We start from the raw sequence: 22,506 nt of genomic DNA, 5'->3' as shown, positions 1-22,506 counted from the left end.
AATCCCTGCAACCACGGGCAGGTAATGACTGCTCAGAATGAAACTACTGATGACAGCTGAACACCACGTGTTTGCCACCTGACACTTCTTCAAAATGTAGTCCAATCTGGATGCATTTCTTCTTCATTGCGAATATCTGCACAACACATAAGGACTCACTGCATCACTGCCACCATGTGGTCAGGATACCAGCGATCAAATGACCAATTAAATTTGGAGCTTTTCAGAGCTTTTAAAAGTGTATGCACATATGCTTTATAGTGCCACATTTATATCAAATTGGCTTCAACAAATGTAAACGTGTCCTGGATGAAGCTGGCAAACATGACAGCATTTGGTAAATTTATTAATATGAGCGCATTTCAAGTTCTTTCAGTTGTCTAAAATGACTTAAAAAATAATTATAGCCATGACTCAGAATGTTTCAGTACCAATGTAGCATATCTGCTCAAAAATCCAGAGATAAATTTACTAAACACTATTACTACAATTTAAAAACACTATTGAGATGCATTTATCTTGCTTGGGACTGCGGCGAGGGTGGTCGCATCTTCTCCTCTCTCGCTGCTCCAACCTTCAAAGTCCCTTCTTCACCGGACTGTGAATTCTTTAAACTATATTGGATTAACCATGGAATTGATCAGCTGGTCTCTGTACACTACTGACACCATTTTTTCAACAAGAAAATCAAGGCTGGGACTGTGAGCAGAGCCACCGATTTTGGGGGGGGGGGTCTCGTCTGTGCAGCCATTCATCACTTTTGTTTCGTTTTTTCCCCCAACCTAAAATACCTTTCTTATCTGCATAATTCATTATAAAGTCATTTTCCCTATAACACAGTAATCATGGAAATGGTGGCATAAGTCAATGGACTTTTTGCACTGCTGACTCGAGGTCTGAACAATCAATTCACACAGCCACAAGCCTTTAAAACTATAAAACGGTAAAAATCATTGAGTCGTTACATTTTTCACAAGGACCTAAACTTTCAAGGAGCAGGGTAAACTTTGCTCAAAGCAAGACATTTTTTTTTATATAAAATTTAAGAGACCTTATTGATTGTAGGTGATAGCGTCTTTGCCTATCGCCGAGACAAAGTTTTTATATCAAATACATAGAACTATTACAGAGAATTTAAACTGTAGCGTCACAAAAACTCAACCCTCTGAAGTCAATGGACTCGTGGGCACATCCACCTGTTTTTAGGCAAATTTCAATAAACAGATGTCAGCAATGGATAATCAGAGTCTACATTCAATCGGGTCTTGAAATTACAAATTGTCAGCTTTAAAAAGGACCCTCTCATGAAACTATATGTACCTCACAGCCAATGGCTGAGGCTCAGGATGGTCATATGGTTCTGTCACCACCTCCTCCTTTCAGCAGACTCATGGTGTGCAGTGCCAGTGTATGAGAATTTGCTGTATAAAGTTGCTCATTTTCTACTGACAGGACACGGGAAGAAATGCTTGTAATCTCAACAAAAATTAGAACAACAGCCTTTTCAACTATTGGAAAACACTAATTTTATTCAGTCTTTCACAAAAGGAATTAGACATAAAAACATAGTGAACATCCAACATTCTACACATATCATCATCGATACATTTAAGTGCTGCTTATATAATTTTATTTAAATTCATTCAGAAATTAGTGTATGGTGTAAGAGTGTAACCCAGTTTTGTAATGCTTTAGTTATACTGCTTAATATGTGTTGTATTAATATTTTTTTTTTGCACATTTTCACCTCTTCTTTGCCTTTACCCTATCCCAAATTGACATCGCAACCAACAGTGTATCCAGAAGGTATACACAGCGATTCACTTTTTCCACAGTTTGTTATGTTACAGCCATTTTTCAAAATGGAATTAATTCAGTGTTTCCGTTGAAATTCTACTCACAGCACTCAATAATGACAACACAGTTGATCAATACTTTGTTGATGCACCTTTGGCAGCAATAACAGCCTCAAGTCTTCTTGAATATGATGCCACAAGCTTGATGCACTGATCTTTGGGCAGTTTTGTTCATTCCTCTTTGCAGCACCTCTCAAACTCCATCAGGTTGGATAGGGAGTGTCTGTGCACGGCCATTTTCAGATCTCTCCAGAGATGTTCAATCTGATTCAAGTCTGGGTTCTGGCTGGGCCTCTCAAGGACATTCACAGAGTTGTCCTGAAGCCCCTCCTTTGATATCTTGGCTGTGTGCTTAGGGTCATTATCCTGCTGAAAGATGAACCGTCACCCCAGTCTGAGGTCAAGAGCGCTCTGGAGCAGGTTTTCATCCAGGATGTCTCTGTATATTGCTACATTCATCTTTCCCTCAAGCCTGACTAGTCTCCAGTTCCTACTGCTGAAAAACATCCCCACAGCATGATGCTGCCACCACCATGCTTCACTGTAGGGATGGTGCCTGGTTTCCTCCAAACATGACACCTGACATTCACGCCAAAAAGTTCAATCTTTGTCTCATCAGACCAGAGAACTTTGTTTCTCATGGTCTGAGAGTCCTTCAGGTGCCTTTTGGCAAACTCAAGGTGGGCTACCATGTGACTTTTACTAAGGAGTGGCTTCTGTCTGGAGACTCTATAATACAGGACTGATTGGTGGTTTGCTGCAGAGATGGTTGTCCTTCTGAAGGTTCTCCTCTCTCCACAGAGGAATGCTGGAATTCTTACAGAATGTATGTCAGGTTCTTGGTCACCTCCCTGACTAAGGCCCTTTTCACCCAATTGCTCAGTTTAGACAGGTGGCCAGCTCTAGGAAAAATCCTGGTGGATCCAAACTTCTTCCATTTACTGAGGATGGAGGCCACTGTGCTCATTGGGACCTTAAAAGCAGCAGAAATGTTTCTGTACCCTTCCCAAGATTTGCCTCAAGACAATCCTGTCTCACATCTGCAGACAGTTCCTTTGACTTCATGCTTGGTTTGTGCTCTGAGATCTAAATTTAACCTTTATTTAGCCAGGTGAATCCCATTGAGATCAAGATCTCTTTTACAAGAGAGACCTGGACAATTATAAAGTTTCCAATTCACATGAACTAAATGTCTTTTGGATGTGGGAGGAAGCCAGAGCACCTGGAGGGAATCCACGCAAACATGGGGAGAACATGGAAACTCCACACAGAAAGGCCACAGGTGTGAATCAATCCCATGACCTTCTTGCTGTGAGCCAACAATGCTAACCACTAAGCCACCATACTGCCCAAAGAAATGCTGACATGCACTGTAAACTGTGGGACCTTATATGTAGAGAGGTGTGTGTCTTTCCAAATCATGTCCAATCAACTGAGTTTACCCCAGGTGGACTCCAATAAATCTGTCATCACAAGGATGATCATTGGAAACAGGATGTACCTGAGCTCAAGTTTGAGCTTCATGGCAAACGGTGTGAAAACTTATGTACATGTGATTCCTTAGGGTTTTTTTTTAATATTTTTATTTTGTTAATTTCTATTTAAAAATTTGCAAAAAACAAAAAAAACAAAAACAAACCTAAAATAAATAAAAAATGTCGCACTGTCATTACGGGGTATTGTTTGTTGAACTTTGATGAAAAAAATAAATCTCATCCATTTTGGAATAAAGCTGTAACAGAAAATGTGGAAAAAGTGCAGCGCTGTGAATACTTTGGATGCACTGTAAAGGCATTTTTCCAATAAAGATCTGAAGGGCTTTCTACCAACATTTTTTTCTTAGAGCTGAATTATTTCTCCATACAGTGTTTTAGACCATTATTTGACACATATTCTGAAATCTGACATCGTTCTGAACATTCTGAGGTGCAACATATGGACATTATACAAAAAAGTACCATAAAAGGTGAATTACTAAGTGACAAAGTGAAGAGAGAAAATACACCAAGACCTCAGAGGGTTAAGCAACAATTAGAGCCACATTCTCAAGCCTCAAAACTGTTGTATGTTTCAATTAAATTAACTTGCTTGTCCAGTGATTTAATTAGTGTTAACACTACAAAATTACCGTATTTCACGTCATCATCTACCACATGGTGCTGCAGACGACAATCCATCCATTTTCTTTCCCTGCTTATTCCAATTTGAGTCACAGGGGTGCTGGAGCCTATGCTAGTGATCACTGGACGAGAAGCGGAGTAAATCCTGAGCGGGCCGCCAGTCCAATGCAGGGCCACAAACCAACGGACAAACACACTCTCACTCACACTTACAGACCATTTAAAGTTTCCAAATCACCTGTTTTGGCTATAATGGCCAGAATGATGAGTTTGTATTTTTTTGTATTTTTTTTTTTTTTTTACAACTACTGAGTAGTAAGTAGTTCAGAAACTCAAAAAGTATGTGTCCGTGCTATATTACCATAAGAACGGTATGAACTGCAATTACAGAGGTACAACCTGAAAGGGCATACCACTGTTCAATTCCAAACAATCAACCAGGAAACATGCTGCACCCTTAACTAAATATGTGTCTTGTTGAAACCTTCCCAGAAATGTAGTTGCACATCTAACAATTTAGTGATGTCATCATGTTATTCAATGACCCATGACAAAGAAAAGAGCGGCACCACCTTAAAAGCCAACTGAGGTCATTCCACTTCAACAACTAGGAGAGGCACTGTGCTCTGGTTTAAACAGTGTGAAACTGACCATGATGTAGGTTAAACAACACTTAATCCTAATGCAACCAACTCTGTATCTGCCCGTAGTATCAGCTGTCAACTACTGTGGCAATTACAGCTCTCATATAACTCACCATGATGACCCCTACCACCACCTGTAAGATGTAAAATGGAGATTTTTCTGATATGGCGAAACTTTCCTAGTAAGAAAGAAAGAAAAGAAAAGAGATTCAGATATGATGTGACCCATGCACACTGCAGAAAGCTATCTCACCACCTGACAGTATGAAGCGTGGATTCGGACATAATTGGCACTCTGTGCAACATAAACAAAAGCTAAAGCAAAAGTTTAGTATTCATGTCACTCCAAAACTCTAAAGCAAAGCATAGTATAAACACTGGTAATGCTTCCATTTAGCCTGGTAGCCAAGCAGTTAGTGTGCTTACTAACAAAGCAGAAGATTCCCAGTTGAAAACCATCTGTGACTATTACTTGTACACATGTACTATGTACTTGCGTCAAAAAGGGCATCTGGCATGAAAACGTGTGCTTAATGAAATTTGCCAAATTAAATTTTGATCCTTAGAAGCATGATGTGGATGAATTTGAATTGATTCACACAGGTCAATTACATAAACATTTGTGGAGGTAGGACTGGAGCTACTGCTCACCATTAATGAGCACTAGTGTGGTCCTTATTTTGCAAAGTTTTGAAATTTAATACTCTGACCCCCTGAATAGGTTCCAATTGATGAGATGACACGCTGTGTAAAATGTTGTTTGGATAGAGTGGTTTTCAAAAGTATTCAGCCCCTTGGTATTTCATGCATTTTAATTTGTTTATGGCATTTGAAATGCAAAAAGTACACTCAACAAAAATATAAATGCAACACTTTTGGTTTTGCTCCCATTTTGTATGAGATGAACTCAAAGATCTAAAACTTTTTCCACATACACAATATCACCATTTCCCTCAAATATTGTTCACAAACCAGTCTAAATCTGTGATAGTGAGCACTTCTCCTTTGCTGAGATAATCCATCCCACCTCACAGGTGTGCCATATCAAGATGCTGATTAGACACCATGACATTTTCAGCTTCCAAGAATTGTGTACAGATCCTTGCAACATGGGGCCGTGCATTATCCTGCTGTAACATGAGGTGATGTTCTTGGATGTATGGCACAACAATGGGCCTCAGGATTTCGTCACGGTATCTCTGTGCATTCAAAATGCCATCAATAAAATGCACCTGTGTTCTTCGTCCATAACAGACGCCTGCCCATACCATAACCCCACCGCCACCATGGGCCACTCGATCCACAACATTGACATCAGAAAACCGCTCACCCACACGACGCCACACACGCTGTCTGCCATCTGCCCTGAACAGTGTGAACCGGGATTCATTCGTGAAGAGAACACCTCTCCAACGTGCCAAACACCAGCAAATGTGAGCATTTGCCCACTCAAGTCGGTTACGACGACAAACTGGAGTCAGGTCGAGACCCCCAAGAGGACGACGAGCATGCAGATGAGCTTCCCTGAGACGGTTTCTGACAGTTTGTGCAGAAATTCTTTGGTTATGCAAACCGATTGTTTCAGCAGCTGTCCAAGTGGCTGGTCTCAGACGATCTTGGAGGTGAACATGCTGGATGTGGAGGTCCTGGGCTGGTGTGGTTACACGTGGTCTGCGGTTGTGAGGCTGGTTGGATGTACTGCCAAATTCTCTGAAACGCCTTTGGAGACGGCTTATGGTAGAGAAATGAACATTCAATACACGAGCAACAGCTCTGGTTGACATTCCTGCTGTCAGCATGCCAATTGCACGCTCCCTCAAATCTTGCGACATCTGTGGCATTGTGCTGTGTGATAAAACTGCGCCTTTCAGAGTGGCCTTTTATTGTGGGCAGTCTAAGGCACACCTGTGCACTAATCATGGTGTCTAATCAGCATCTTGATATGGCACACCTGTGAGGTGGGATGGATTATCTCAGCAAAGGAGAAGTGCTCACTATCGCAGATTTAGACTGGTTTGTGAACAATATTTGAGGGAAATGGTGATATTGTGTATGTGGAAAAAGTTTTAGACCTTTGAGTTCATCTCATACAAAATGGGAGCAAAACCAAAAGTGTTGCGTTTATATTTTTGTTGAGTGTAAATCAGGCTTCTCACTACAAAAATTTCGAAAATTATCTTCCTTAGACTCAAACTAAAAGTAAATCTCTACAACTTGATATAAATTAATTAAAAATAAAAAAAGCCAAGATGATGGGTTGCATAAGTAATCAGCCCCTTTGGTATAATACCTGTAAATAATCAGTTTAATTGCCACTTTTCTTCAGACAAGTCAGGGGATGGATACATGAACATTTCCAAGTCACTGAATATGTTTTGAACTTTATTTACAACAGTTATGAAGAAATACAAACAGTATGGCACTCTATGGTAAATCTGTGTGGAGTAGACAGCTCTCAAAAACTGAGTGACTGTGCAAGAAGGAGAAGAGTGAGGAAAGCCACCAAGACACCCAGACAAACCAGAAGAAGTTATAGGCTTCTGTGGCTGTGATTGGAGAAATTGTGCACAGTGCATGTTTTGGGTTTTGTATCCCCAGTTATACAGCTTCATGATGAAGTGGTACAGAGGAGGATTTTCTTTCACCAAAACATTAAATCTAGGCTTGCATCTCAGATGTACCTTCTGGCAAATTGTAGCTGAACTTTCAGGTCTTCTTTTTAGTAAAAACATCCTCTATACCACTTTATCCTGAAGCTGCATAACTGGGGATACAAAATGCAAAACATGCACAATGCACAATTTCTCCAATCACAGTCACAGAAGTCTGTAACTTCTTCTGGGTTGTCTGGGTGTCTTTGTGGCTTTCCTCACTCTTCTCCTTCTTCCACAGTCACTCAGTTTTTGAGAACTGTCTACTCCACAAAGATTTACCAGAGACTGTCATACTGTTTGTATTTCTTCATAACTGACTTGTCTGAAGAAAACTGGCAATTAAACTGATTGTTTCCTGGTATTACACCAAAGAGGCTGATTAATTATGCAACCCATCATCTTGGATTTTATATTTTTTTTTAATTAATTTACATCATGTTATAGAGATTTACTTTCAGTCTGAGTCTAAAGAAGGTAATTTTAGAAATTTTTATATTGAGAAGCCTGATTTACTTTTTGTATTTGAAATCCCATAAACAAATTAAAATGCATGAAATACCAAGGGGCTGAACACTTTTGCAAGCCACTGTAAATACATTTTTAGAGGTAGCTCAAAAGCATTGAAATTTTGCTATTTTCATGATAAGGCTATACTAAATAAAGCTTGAAAATCACGTGTGGAGGCCATCTTGAATTTCTAAGTGCCAGAAGGATTCATCAAGACTTTTGACATGTTTAGGATGTGTTGGAGCACCATTAAGCTTTAGTTTGTATAGCATTATGAGGTCTATTAGAAAAGTATCTGACCTTATTATTTTTTTCAAAAACCATATGGATTTGAATCACGTGTGATTGCGTCAGACAAGCTTGAACTCTCGTGCGCATGCATGAGTTTTTCCATGCCTATCGGTTGCGTCATTCGCCTGTGAGCAGGCTTTGAGTGAGGAGTGGTCCACCCCCTCGTCGGATTTTCACTGTCAGGAAATGGCGGAATAATTTGGGCTTTTTTTCCATCAGAATTTTTTCAGAAACTGTTAGAGACTGGCAGCTGGAAACCATTAGAAAAATTTATCTGGCTTTAGGAGAAAATGTTACGGGCTTGGTAGAGATTAAGGAGTGTTACTGTCGCATTAAGGATGGCCCCTAGCGGCTGTGGGGCGCGCCGCGCTCCGAAGCCGCCATCGACAGGCTGAACGACCATTTCATTTCTAAACGGATGGCTGTCTGGATCCGTGACCATCGTGTGCCATTTCTCTGGTTATCACAAGAGCTGGACATCAACCATTTTCCGGCAGATTTCACTTTTAACAAGAGATTTTGTCATGGAAAGCCGAGCGGAGGCTTTGCGCGTCACGATGGATTTGCTACTGGAGTGAGACAAAACCACCTCCATTTTGGTCTCACAGGACGGCTTTGAGATGACGTTCAGACAGCTGTCGGTGGTTTTTCCATTGAGTGATTATCTGAGAAATTGTGGATGTGCCTGGATATGCCAGAACATGTCCCGTGAGGCTTCATCACGGCGTTGCTGTGCGCCATGCGGCACCGCCGTGACGCGCGGAATTCCTCCGTACGTCTGTCTCAATGTGCCGAAAAAGTGCTGATGTCCACGTCTTTTCACAATTCCTGTGCTAGTCAGACGACGTCCCGGATAAAACACAGCGTCCAGTTTGGAAATGAACGGCACATTCCACTGTTACAGGATTTTTTGTCATGGAAAGAGGAGCTTTCACTCGATGGAAAAACCACCGAATGTCACGCACCACCCTCATTTTGCCTCATGTCGTGGAGGTTGCAACTGAGCGTGTTGATCCATCTTGATTAGTGGTGATCCTTAATAGAGTGACAGCATTCTTCTCTGACTTGCGCACAATTAAATCCTGCTCACTGCATTCAGTTTCATTGCTGCAGTGTGCTGAAGGAGGACAGTGACGCCAAGTCGGCTAAAAGATTTGTTCCAGTGCTCATCAGCGCGCTCCTGCAGGTGTTGCACCTGCTGCTACACCTGATGTTTGGGAAAGTGTGCAAGACAAGAGCCGCGTAGAGCCACACATGTGGCTCTCTCCGTCTCCTCCTCTCTGCACCACTCCATGGCACACAGCCCAACTAAGCGTGCAATCACAAAGTTCTTCTGCTGTGGATTTTGAGTAGCAAACTGGAGTGATCTGAACTGTACAGCAGGTGATGGATGAATATGGGTGTGTATGTGGAGACAATTCGCTTCATTCACAACATGACAGAATGTAACCATGCGCTGTTACATGCAATAGCACAGAACAGCACAGAACATTATTCTTGACCGTGCGTAATGGTTCCTGATAATTCGCCAGCAACACGTGCCATTAATCGTAACGCGTGGTAACGGGTTGCAGCAGTTCCTGAGGACACCTGACACATCTGCCTCAAATCATCACATTCGTGATAAGCGGCCAAGAATGTACACTTCATGGCATTCGTGACTTGTCGTTATGTGTAAACGGAGCATAAAATTAATTTAAAGGGATAAGAAGCACAGTACCATACTCCCTGGGCACCACAGCACATCTCACTAATGAAGAGCAGAAAAGAATCATTTGTATTTACTGGAAGTTTTACTACAGACACTGATTTTAATATGACAACAGCCAGCTCCACATTACGGTCATGTGAACATCTGTGGTGCACTGCACACATTTCGAAAAGAAGAGTCCATGTGGAGTCAAAACAACAACAAGTTCTATTTAAATAGAAATAGGAATGACTCATGTCTTCCTGTTTGTGCATATGTCATGAGCTCAGGTTATGTGTACCTCTGTGTACCTTGTGCTCCCTCGCTCTGGCTGTGTTCATATTACTTGATAATATGGCCTGAATGCCAGTTCAACTGTTTGGACATTTATGAACATTCCAAAGACAATGTAAATATGTAAAATCAGATCTGTGTCATATAATTGGAAAATTATCAGATTTGGGCCACATATACAGTAGTGTTCAGAATAATAGTAGTGTTATGTGACTCAAAAGATTAATCCAGGTTTTGAGTATATTTCTTATTGTTACATGGGAAACAAGGTACCAGTAGATCTTTTTTTTTTTTTTACCAATAGCCCAATTTCATAGCTTTAAGAGTGTGCATATCATGAATGCTTGGTCTTGTTGGATTTGTGAGAATCTACTGAATCTACTGGTACCTTGATAGTGGCCTTTTATTTTTCCCTCACTGCCGTCAGTTAATTGTAAGTATCAAACACAGTCTCACAATGCCTCAGAGGCCTGTACATTAGGGATACAACATTTTGTCCTGTATAATATTCTGATAAGCTTTTGCTAGAATCCAATGAAAATCACTGTTTTGTTTTGTGTTTTTTTTTTTTTTTGATCAATAAAGTTCACTCATGACCAACTTTGAAATTTTTATACTCTGTTGCATTTGGGTGTATTTCCAAAATCTAATAAACAAATAATAAACAAAAAAGAGAAAAAGCATGATGACTCAGCAATACAATCTGATCACCACTGAAACCTTACAAATACTAAGAATTTATTGAAAGCCAAGAGTGATATGCAACCTTACCCATATTCGAACAAGTTTTACATAAAAGTACAAATGTGGATTCATGGCTGACTCAAAAGTGAGTTCACTTTAGTTACTTATGCACGAAAGCTCATCTATATATGATACAGGAAATGTTTTTGAGGGAAAAAAATAAAATGTATCCCTACTGTACATTCTCCAACATACAACTTGTGTTCCTGGAATTCTTTTATGAATGTGGAGATCCCTGCAGAGAGACAAAGCTTTGCCACATTTAGAGATGACTACCAAAATTAGAAATGCCATCTGTTCATCCATCCTTTATGAAAGCACCAATATTTAACATATGACAACCTAGTATCTTACAAAAATATATATTATAATTTGTAAGCCAATGAGTCATAATTTCATGTGATTGAAATGAATGCATCAGACCCAGATTAAAGCTTGTGTAATTATTTCACATTTGCTAAAATGTTCTTATAGAAATTAGTGATTATACAGTTAAGTGTGTTAATAATAATAATAATAATAATAATCTTAAGAGCAGGTTTTAACTGGAAATGTGTGACTGGGTTTTGTACAGTCGTGCCCTCATGCCTGGTCAACACTTTGATGTTTCTAAAAAACAAAAAAAAAAAAAAAAAAAACGTAGTACTCCATAGCTTGTCTGCTTGTACACCACCAATTTCTGTTTATTTTCAAAGTAAAAACAGAATCTTCATAATATACATGAACCTGTGTGACAACTACTGCAAGGAGGAATTAAATATAATCCTAAACTAAAAATTATGAAAGCTTCCTATGAAGCAGCCTGATTTGTCAGCAGAGGTTAATTCAACAAACAGCTAATGCTTTGACATGCAGTTTAGTCACTCATACCTTTGAGTCGGGTTCTGTTAATGCAGACAGGCCTGGTTGAGTCAGTCACCAGGTCTACCAAGTCTTCCTCAATAGTCTGCCCCATGGCTAACAAACCCAGACGTTTCATGTGAAGGAGCCTTGGTCCCATCTCCTTCGGCATCTCTCCCACATGTTCAATGGATCCTTCCCCTGAGATAACAGCTGGAACTAAGCTCCTCAGAAATTCCATGTTTGAGGAAACTCTCACTCTGTGTAGTTCAACAGCCTGAGTTGTGCTATTTTCCCACAGAAACTACCTGTCTGCCAGAGACAGATGAGCACCGAGCGTAAAGAACCACTTTGCAACAAATGTCTACATGCTGGCCTTCACAAAAGTTGATGGACCTGCATGTACCAGTCCAGAAACTGTCCTCAGAAGAAGAGGGGGGAGGAAAAAAATGGCTGTCAAAATTTCTTGTGTTCTTTGTAGCTCGTAGTGAAGAAGCACTACGTTGTAGCTGGCTTACTTGACAGAGTGGCTAACTTCCTATGCTGAAATTCTGATCACATGGGAGGGAGAAAGCAAACAGACACGGCACTTTTCTTTGGTTGTGATGCAACTGTGAGTGGGCAGGGCTATGCCTGGGTGCCAGCCATTTATCTGGGGTGGAACAAGAACATGTTCCACAGGAGATAACATGATTCTGGGCAAGTAGCCAGGCATAACAGAGACGACACCAACCACACCCTGCTGCTCTGCACCCCTCACCAATAAAAAGTGACCAAGAGAGAAGGAAGATGATGATAGGCCTCACTCAAAGCTGGAAAACCTTCATAACTGCTACATTTATCATTTTTTGACAACACCTATGGGTCAAATGAGGTCACCAGATAGCGTTCAGACAAACACTTGTTCAGTAATTTACACAATACAAACATTTCCCTTGCTTGCCTTGCGTTCTGACTGTGCTGCAGTATTAAGAAGAGAAGCAGAATAAGCAAACTCACAGTCTTTGAAAGAGGATAATGACAGACTGATGTGCTCTGCTCAATTGCACAACTTGTACCTGCAGCAAACTCACACCCTTTATGAATATCGCTGGTTGTGGACAGAAACTATGCTGTTGACTCTTAAAAGAAATGATCAATTTGCCATTCAATGTGACTGAGTGCAAAAAATTAAGCAAAGCACAGCCGTAATACTCCAATCTATGTAAATACCAGCATAGACGGTTAAAATATTAAGTATGGTGCCGCGATTCTTAATCAGTGACAGCTTTCACAATGCAGGTTAGGACATGTCTAAGTATGAAACGGTTCAGTGCACTACTGCATCCACCAAACAGTGCTTTCCTGAATCCTGGATGGTAACCACTCAAGTGGACAACCAGTCTATTCCCACCCCCAACAAGCAGCCATCTCTCTACTGCAACCAGATGTTATGTGAGCATCCCCTTGACCTATTCCAGTTGTTCTCAACACTGGAGCACTTGCATGCTGGATCATGCACTGAGAAGCAGACCACAGGGCCAGTACATTTTAGCTTAAAGTAGACCTGCATTGAAATAAATGCAGTGAGATCTTTGGACCAAAAAATGACATATTTACACATAAGATCCTTCTGAATGTAGTAAAGTAAATCTGCAAGCCCAGATCTGTCATTCAACGGCGAAATCTTCATTTAAAAATAACAAATTTACAGCTAACATTTAGCCCTCCGCAAAACTGTCCCTCTCATCATGGACACTGCCGAGACATCACGGAGAAGACCCTCTCCCAGCATGCATTGCGCGCGCCAACTGTAATTTGGGGATTTACGTCAGGTTTCATCTGCACCTTTTTCTTGTCTTATGTCTTTTTCTTGGAAGGATCTACTTTTTTTAAACTTCATATTGTCTTGGAGTACGCTTGGTGAGTACACATTTCTTTTATTTGCGCTTGAAAATTATTTTGGAGGACTTTTTCATATGCCCGTTTGATTGAGTGGTGTTGCATTGAAAGTCTACTGTCTTTCGCCTCTGGTGTACCGTCGCGGGCTACAGAGGCGAGACCCGCAAAGAATTCAAGTCATTAAAACGATATAAACCTCTCTCAGCGGCCACGGAGCTCTGTGGCTCCGATTACCGAGACGTGCGGCGCTGCGGATTTTGCCGCAAGTCTGTCCTTGCGAGCAACAGGTGTCACCAGCTGCTTCGCATTAAAACGGCGAGCGTAGTATCTGGACTTGTGCCAAGGCTGCACCATTCAGTAGAAAGAGCCGTGTCTGCGGCTGCACAGCAGACAGCGGGGTGTGAGTGGCCAGCAGCGGCATTTAACGAGCGCATGCACTCGTTAAGCGCAGCGGAGGCAGAGAGAGAGAGGCGTGGGGGAAGAACGTTGCCCGCTGTCGATGTCGCCGCTGATCTGAGCATGTATCATGTATCAGAGCTGTATCTCACATTCATTGCAGCTTACTTGTGGATATTGAAACCAGGATGTGTATAACAGTAACATTACTAACAGATAAAATCAATTTCAACGCAGGATCGGACTGAAGGCAGGAGCGCGTCGTCTCGTCCCTGACGTCATGGAAATGATCCGGATGTACAAACTGTTTTCACAGAGGGCTAAATTTTAGCTGCAAATTTGTCATTTTTAAACGAAGATTTCTCCGCTGAATTACAAATTTGGGCTTACAGATTTACTTTACTGCATTCATAAGGGTCTTATAAATACATATCAGCTATTTCTTTCTGAAATCTGACCACATTTATTTCAATGCAGGTCTCCTTTAAGTTCTTTCACAGGTAGGATGGCTCAACTGAATTAGGGATGTGACATATCATCCACCACATAACCAATACAATTTCACTGGATAAAAACTGGACAATGTTCATGATATAGCTGACATGTATACTGTATGTACATTCCACACATAGGCAGTTCACATGTACAACAATTTAATTTAATTTAATTAGCTTATAATGCACCAAATCACAGCAAAAGCCGTCTCAAGGCGCCTTACATAAAACAAGTCAACATAAAATTGAATAAATAATTAAGAATGAATAAAAAATTCAAATACATAAATAAAAACAGAAGTAAAAGAAAAAACAAATAAAAAATAAAAACTATCCATAAGAAAGAGAATAAAAATACATTTTGAGTCTTGACTTAAAAATGTCCACAGACTCAGACTGCCTCACGGTTGCAGGAAGACTGTTCCACAGGGTGGATGCACGATACGAAAAGGCTCTTTGACCTGCTAACTTCTTCTTCACCCTGGGAACACAGAGAAGTCCCACATCCTGCGACCGGGCCGGCACGTAGAGTTCCACCAGATCACCCAGATAAGATGGCGCCAGTCCATGAACAACCTTATAAGTCAATAACAAAACCTTAAAATCTGCTCTCAGAGAGACAGGGAGCCAGTGCAAAGATGCCAAAATGGATGTGTTATGTTCAGACCTTCTGCTACATGTCAGAAGTCTGGCGGCAGCGTTCTGAACCAGCTGAAGACCCCTAATGCTGGACTGTGGTAACCCTGAAAATAGAACATTACAATAATATAGTCTAGAAGAAACAAAAGCATGAATCAGGGTCTCAGCATCAGCCATGGACAGGATGGGGCGGATCCTCGATATATTTCTCAGATGGAAAAAAGCAGTCCTAGTATCATCCCTGATGTGGAGGTCAAAAGACAACGTGGGATCAAAAATTACCCCAGGGTTCCTCATTTTGTCCGTATGATGTATGACACAGGAACCCAGGCTGAGCGCCAGCTGGTCAAACTGATGCCGATGTCTCGCTGGACCAAGAACCATCATTTCAGTCTTATCAAAGTTTAAAAGTAGGAAGTTACTAGACATCCAACTTCTCACTAATAGAAGACAGTCCTCCAGGGATTTTATGGGAGTGAGATTTCCCACAATTATCAGCATGTACAACTGAGTATCATCAGCATAACAATAAAAAGCAATCCCAAAACTCCGCAGTATACGCCCAAGGGGTGCCACATACAGGGAGAAAAGCAAGGGGCCTAAAACAGATCCCTGTGGAACCCCAAATCTCATGTCAGCAAGGTCAGAGGTAGTGTGCCATTATACAAGACACATTGAGAACGAGTGGACAGATATGACGTCAACCAGGCAAGGGCATTTCCAGTAATCTCAAAAGAATTCTCCAACCTATTGAGCAAAATATGATGATCCACGGTATCAAACGCAGCACTGAGATATAACAACACCAAAACCGTAGTGGTGTCTGAGTCCATTGCTCGCAGAAGATCATTCACAACTTTAGTGAGCGCTGTCTCTGTGGAGTGATATTTCCTAAAAGCAGACTGCAGCGGCTCAAAAAGATCATTCTCAGTGAGGTGGTCTATGAGCTGCCGTGAAACCACCTATTGTATAATTTTGGAACAGAATGATAGATCGGCCTGTAATTTTTCAATACACTAGGGTCAAGATTAGATTTCTTAAGTAATGGTTTAATCATTGCTGATTTAAAACATTTCGGAACAGATCCAGAGGTTAATGACAGAATACAACCCCTGGCAAACATTATGGAATCACCGGCCTCGGAGGATGTTCATTCAGTTGTTTAATTTTGTAGAAAAAAAGCAGATCACAGACATGACACAAAACTAAAGTCATTTCAAATGGCAACTTTCGGGTTTTAAGAAACACTAAGAAATCAGGGAAAAAAAACTGTGGCAGTCAGTAACGGTTACTTTTTTAGACCAAGCAGAGGGAAAAAATATGGAATCACTCAATTCTGAGGAAAAAATTATGGAATCATGAAAAACAAAAGAACGCTCCAACATATCACTAGTATTTTGTTGCACCACCTCTGGCTTTTATAACAGCTCGCAGTCTCTGAGGCATGGACTTAATGAGTGACAAACAGTACTCTTCATCAATCTGGCTCCAACTTTCTCTGACTGCTGTTGCCAGATCAGCTTTGCAGGTTGGAGCCTTGTCATGGACCATTTTCTTCAACTTCCACCAAAGATTTTCAATTGGATTAAGATCCGGATTATTTGCAGGCCATGACATTGACCCTATGTAATCTTTTTGCAAGGAATGTTTTCACGGTTTTTTGCTCTATGGCAAGATGCATTATCATATTGAAAAATGATTTCATCATCCCCAAACATCCTTTCAATTGATGGGATAAGAAAAGTGTCCAAAATATCAATGTAAACTTGCGCATTTATTGATGATGTAATGACAGTCATCTCCCCAGTGCTTTTACCTGACATGCAGCCCCATATCATCAATGACTGTGGAAATTTACATGTTCTCTTCAGGCAGTCATCTTTATAAATCTCACTGGAATGGCACCAAACAAATGTTCCAGCATCATCACCTTGCCCAATGCAGATTCGAGATTCATCACTGAATATGACTTTCATCATCCACAGTCCATGATTGCTTTTCCTTAGCCCATTGTAACCTTGTTTTTTTCTGTTTAGGTGTTAATGATGGCTTTCGTTTAGCTTTTCTGCATGTAAATCCCATTTCCTTTAGGCGGTTTTTTACAGTTCGGTCACAGACGTTGACTCTAGTTTCCCCCCATTCGTTCCTCATTTGTTTTGTTGTGCATTTTCGATTTTTGAGACATATTGCTTTAAGTTTTCTGTCTTGACACTTTGATGTCTTCCTTGGTCTACCAGTATGTTTGCCTTTAACAACCTTCCCATGTTGTTTGTATTTGGTCCAGAGTTTAGACACAGCTGACTGTGAACAACCAACATCCTTTGCAACATTGCGTGATGATTTACCCTCTTTTAAGAGTTTGATAATCCTCTCCTTTGTTTCAACTGACATCTCTCGTGTTGGAGCCATGATTCATGTCAGTCCACTTGGTGCAACAGCTCTCCAAGGTGTGATCACTGCTTTTTAGATGCAGACTAACGAGCAGATCTGATTTGATGCAGGTGTTAGTTTTGGGGATGAAAATTTACAGGGTGATTCCATAATTTATTCCTCAGAATTGAGTGAGTCCATATTTTTTTCCCCTCAGCTTGGTCTAAAAAAGTAACCGTTACTGACTGCCACAATTTTTTTTCCTGATTTGTTATAGTGTTTCTTAAAGCCAGAAAGTTGCCATTTGAAATGACTTTAGTTTTGTGTCATGTCTGTGACCTGCTTTTTTTCTACAAAATTAAACAACTGAATGAACATCCTCTGAGGCCAGTGATTCCATAATTTTTGCCAGGGGTTGTAATAATTTCCAGCACAGTCGGCCCAAGAGTGGGCCACAGGTCCTTAAACAATTTTGTTGGTATGGGATCAAATAAACAGGTTGTGCTTTTTGTAGACGCCACAAGTTTCGTCAGCACGCCCAATGAAATACTATTAAATTCTGTCAATCTAGGTAACACCTCAATGGTAGCGCCCACCTCCATAGCAGGTTTTAATGGCTGGGCCGAGGCGTGCTGAGATATGCTCAGCCTAATATCTTCTATTTTCTTCTCAAAATAATCCAAGAAATCCAGTGCTGAAAAGGGAAAACGACTAACAGGTGGCTGCCAATGAATAAGAAATGCACCTGTGTCAAACAAAAACTTTGAGTTATGTTTGTTTTTATTGATCAAATCCGAGTAATGGGTCCGCTTCGTGGCCAGTAGTGCATGCTTATAATCTAAAATAGCATCCTGCCACACAAGGCGGAACACCGCTAATTTGGAATAATGCCATTTCCGTTCCACACCTCTAGCCTTCTGCCTGAGGTCACGCAAATAATCATTGAACCAAGGTGACTGTGCCTTAGGAGGGTGTGACCTTAAAAGAGGAGGCGCAATCTTATCAAGTGTAGTTTTAAGCATCAAATTTAGACTATCCGCGAGGCTGTCCACTGATTTAGCATTCTCCAGATTCAAAGATAAAATATCAGGTAGTCTGGCCTCAAGTTCAGTCATACTTGAGGGTTTAATATGATGCTGCAGTAGTAGACAAGGCTGTTGTTCCACTAAACGTGGCAGCGTAAATGTAAACCTGATAAGTGAATGGTCAGAGACTATAGATGCGAGAGGCAAAATGTCAATATTTGTGACAGCAAACCCACGTGCAAGAACCAGATCCAGGGTATTTCCACTAATGTGTGTCGGGTCCTGAATACATTGCTGGAATTCTTAAGCATCCACAATTTGCATAAATGATTTGCAGAGGGGATCAGAGGGCTTATTTACATGAATGTTAAAGTCACCAATAATCAAAATGTCATCTGCACTAGTTGACAAACTAGAGATGAACGCACCAAATTCATCTAAGAAGTCAGAATATGGGCCAGGGGGCCTATTAACAGTGACAAATAAAATAGCTGAGCTCCAGTTTTATGACCCTGACAGTACTTAGCATCATGGGCATAACGGACAGTCAGATGCTCAAAGGAATTATATGTGTGACCCCCAACACCTAATAAAGAAAACCTAGATTTGTAAATAAAAGCCACACCCCCGCCTTGCTTCACACCACGAGACACGTGACTAAATCTTGACTAAAACCCCACAAATCTTAGAAACATGGTGTCTAACCAGATCCTTACTCTGGATGGCATTACCCTGACCTCTAGTAATACTGTGAGAAATCTTGGAGTCATTTTTGATCAGGATATGTCATTCAATGCGCATATTAAACAAATATGTAGGACTGCTTTTTTGCATTTACGCAATATCTCTAAAATTAGAAAGGTCTTGTCTCAGAGTGATGCTGAAAAACTAATTCATGCATTTATTTCCTCTAGGCTGGACTATTGTAATTCATTATTATCAGGTTGTCCTAAAAGTTCCCTGAAAAGCCTTCAGTTAATTCAAAATGCTGCAGCTAGAGTACTAACGGGGACTAGAAAGAGAGAGCATATCTCACTCATATTGGCCTCTCTTCATTGGCTTCCTGTTAATTCTAGAATAGAATTTAAAATTATTCTTCTTACTTATAAGGTTTTGAATAATCAGGTCCCATCTTATCTTAGGGACCTCGTAGTACCATATCACCCCAATAGAGCGCTTCGCTCTCAGACTGCAGGCTTACTTGTAGTTCCTAGGGTTTGTAAGAGTAGAATGGGAGGCAGAGCCTTCAGCTTTCAGGCTCCTCTCCTGTGGAACCAGCTCCCAATTCAGATCAGGGAGACAGACACCCTCTCTACTTTTAAGATTAGGCTTAAAACTTTCCTTTTTGCTAAAGCTTATACTTAGGGCTGGATCATGTAACCCTGAACCATCCCTTAGTTACGCTGCTATAGACTTAGACTGCTGGGGGGTTCCTATGATGCACTGAATGTTTCTTTCTCTTTTTGCTCTGTATGCACCACTCTGCATTTAATCAGTGATTGATCTCTGCTCCCCTCCACAGCATGTCTTTGTCCTGGTTCTCTCCCTCAGCCCCAACCAGTCCCAGCAGAAGACTGCCCCTCCCTGAGCCTGGTTCTGTTGGAGGTTTCTTCCTGTTAAAAGGGAGTTTTTCCTTCCCACTGTCGCCAAGTGCTTGCTCACAGGGGGTCGTTTTGACCGTTGGGGTTTTTACGTAATTATTGTATGGCCTTGCCTTACAATATAAAGCGCCTTGGGGCAACTGTTTGTTGTGATTTGGCGCTATATAAATAAAATTGATTGATTGATTGATAAATGTGTACGCTGGTGGACAGGCCTCATTCAAAGGAAGGAGAGTTGTGGGTTTGAGCCAGGTTTCACACAAGCCAATCATATCTAAATGATGATCCATGATTAAATCAATCAACAATTTCGAGGACAGTGATCTGATGTTCAGGGGACCCAGGGTAAGGACCTCAGTGAGGATGACAGTCTCACTGTTCGGAACCCGGCGAAGCAAGCCCAGGTTCCGAGAGCGCCACTGGCGCACATCAATCCGGCGAAGACATGGACAACCGGGCCAACAGTCCTCAGAGTCAACCAGCGGCACCACACAGGCTCTAACCGGATCCACAAGGCGCCAGGGCAGCACAGATCCTGCCAGAATTCTGTGCACAGCTCGTCCGAAAGCCAAACAGCAGGCCAAACAGAGCTTCAGCTTCATCAGACGTCCACTTCGTCTCCCGCGGCGACGACTGTGCTTTCGGCCGAAAGGCAGCACAGGAGCACGGCACAGAAAAGCCGGCACCTCCGATAAAAATGGGGGCGGAAAGTTCAGTCCACCCGCCGATAACCACACCGCACCATGAACCGGGGGCTGGAGATCCAGCAGAGTTTGGCAATCATACACCCGCAGTGCCTCTGACTCAAAAACAGCATAAATTAAAAACAATAATAACAAACAGACTGGAGAGCAGCAGACGAGCAGCCAGACACAACGGCGCCATCTTGGCACTCTCTCCCTCTCTTCAACAAGAACATGCAAAGTCAAAGATGGGAGTTTAAACCTTAGATGAGAGAGAACAGTAAAACTAGCTACACTACACGATGACACGAAACGCTAATTTAGGAGCATATTGCTGAAGAAGCGCCAACTAAAAGTGGACACATTATGGTGTGCGATTCCATAGTCTGGTCCTGTTATTCCCAGGAGGTGCAGAGTGTGGCTTTTCTATATCTATTAGGGCTGCCCTGCTCCCTGTTCTACAGCATACCACAGAATAGAGAAGCTGGTGGACAAAGAGAGCTTCCTGCTCGCTGTTTTATCACGCAGCGCAAAATGAAGTAGCCAGTGGCCTGAGAGTGCTTCCCACTCCATTTTGCCCCAGGATTTGACTGCGTAGTATATTGACTGTGCTTCTATTCACTGGCTTTTAACATAGTATGACACTTCACTCTGTTTTACTTTTTTGTTTGTTCATTGCTGTTTTTATTGTTATTGGGTTGCTTTGTTGTTTTTATGACCCCAATGTACAGCACTTTGTTCCAGTTTTGGCTGTTCAAAAGTGCTCTACGAATAAAGTTTAGTTGAGCTGAATATAAAGTTGAACTGAGTTCCCTCATTACTGCGCACACACAATAATGCCAACTGCATTGGTGTATGCGTGCAGTAACTGCTTGGCCCTTTTGAGCCCAGAGAATGGCCATAATTTATGCCCATCATGTATTGGCGCTGGACAATTCACGTAAGCACCTACATGCTGAAACCCTTACTACTACAGCAAAGGAGAGTAACCATGACCTGGTCTTGTCTGATAAGGCTGACAGGCTAGCCTCTGAATTTGCTCAGATGAAGTCAGTGTTACTTCGTCTACAGTCTTCTGCTGCTTCTGGTATTTCTATCACAGAGCAGTTAGCGCCTTCATGTGAATATAGTGAGGAAGAGCTGACTCCCCTCATTACCAGCCATCATGATGAGGATGCTATGTCTATCGCAGGAACAGTGTCTTTATTTTGTCTGGGTCAGACAGGTCAGCTTGAGGGCCAAGAAAAGAGGGGCCGTTCCCCTCTTCTTTCAGTAACAGACTTCTACACCTTAGATGTAGACGCTCCTCAGATGTCAGTCTGGGCTGTCCACTATGAATCAGGCCATTCAATTGACTGCTCCTTCTAATGCCTTTTTTAAGGTCACTCAGAAACCAGTGTTCAGTGTCCCACCCTCTTTACCATATATTGTAGAGGTTCAGAGAGATGCTGGTCTGATCCTAAATCTCTCACCCACTTGCCACAGAACTGCAGGGCACTGTGTGCAATGAAGGATGCGATGCAGTATAGCTTAGACCACATGCCATCAGTTGACATCGTCATTACTAGCCTTGTTGCAACACCCGCTGACGCTGCCCGACCAGAGAGCGGTTGTCCACGGCCTCAATGTGGGGTCACTGATGAGCTCCTTACCAAGAGCTATGACACAGCTGCTTGTATTGGTCATCAAGGGAACTCCCTGTCACATATAGTTTTTGCACTCTCTAGGATGCTGGTGCTGACAGTGAAACACAGAGCCTGAGTGATGCTTCGCTCCA

At 41.7% G+C, this 22,506-nt stretch overlaps 1 protein-coding gene across 4 annotated transcripts in view; it reads right to left on the bottom strand.

Moving 5' to 3' along the window:
• Positions 1-22,506, bottom strand: part of fryl (furry homolog, like) — a 281,561-nt gene that overhangs the window by 201,935 nt on the left and 57,120 nt on the right. Inside the window, exons 1-2 of one of the 4 annotated variants that reach the window (XM_034180521.1) lie at positions 11,671-12,121; positions 4,734-4,799 (exon numbers count right to left, since the gene is read on the bottom strand). The exons of 1 other annotated variant lie outside the window; for it this stretch is intronic. In XM_034180521.1, the coding sequence (XP_034036412.1) occupies positions 4,734-4,799; positions 11,671-11,881 (277 nt within the window). In that variant the 5' untranslated portion in view covers positions 11,882-12,121. Of the gene's footprint in view, positions 1-4,733; positions 4,800-11,670; positions 12,122-22,506 lie in introns of those variants that run through there. 2 more of the 4 variants (XM_034180529.1, XM_034180528.1) reach the window with 2 other exon arrangements.

This window comes from Thalassophryne amazonica, chromosome 10 (assembly GCF_902500255.1).
Source record: "Thalassophryne amazonica chromosome 10, fThaAma1.1, whole genome shotgun sequence".
In the NCBI taxonomy this organism is placed as follows: domain Eukaryota; kingdom Metazoa; phylum Chordata; class Actinopteri; order Batrachoidiformes; family Batrachoididae; genus Thalassophryne; species Thalassophryne amazonica.
The sequence above is the reverse complement of the archived record's forward strand: the minus strand, read 5'-3'. Positions and strand labels throughout refer to the sequence as shown.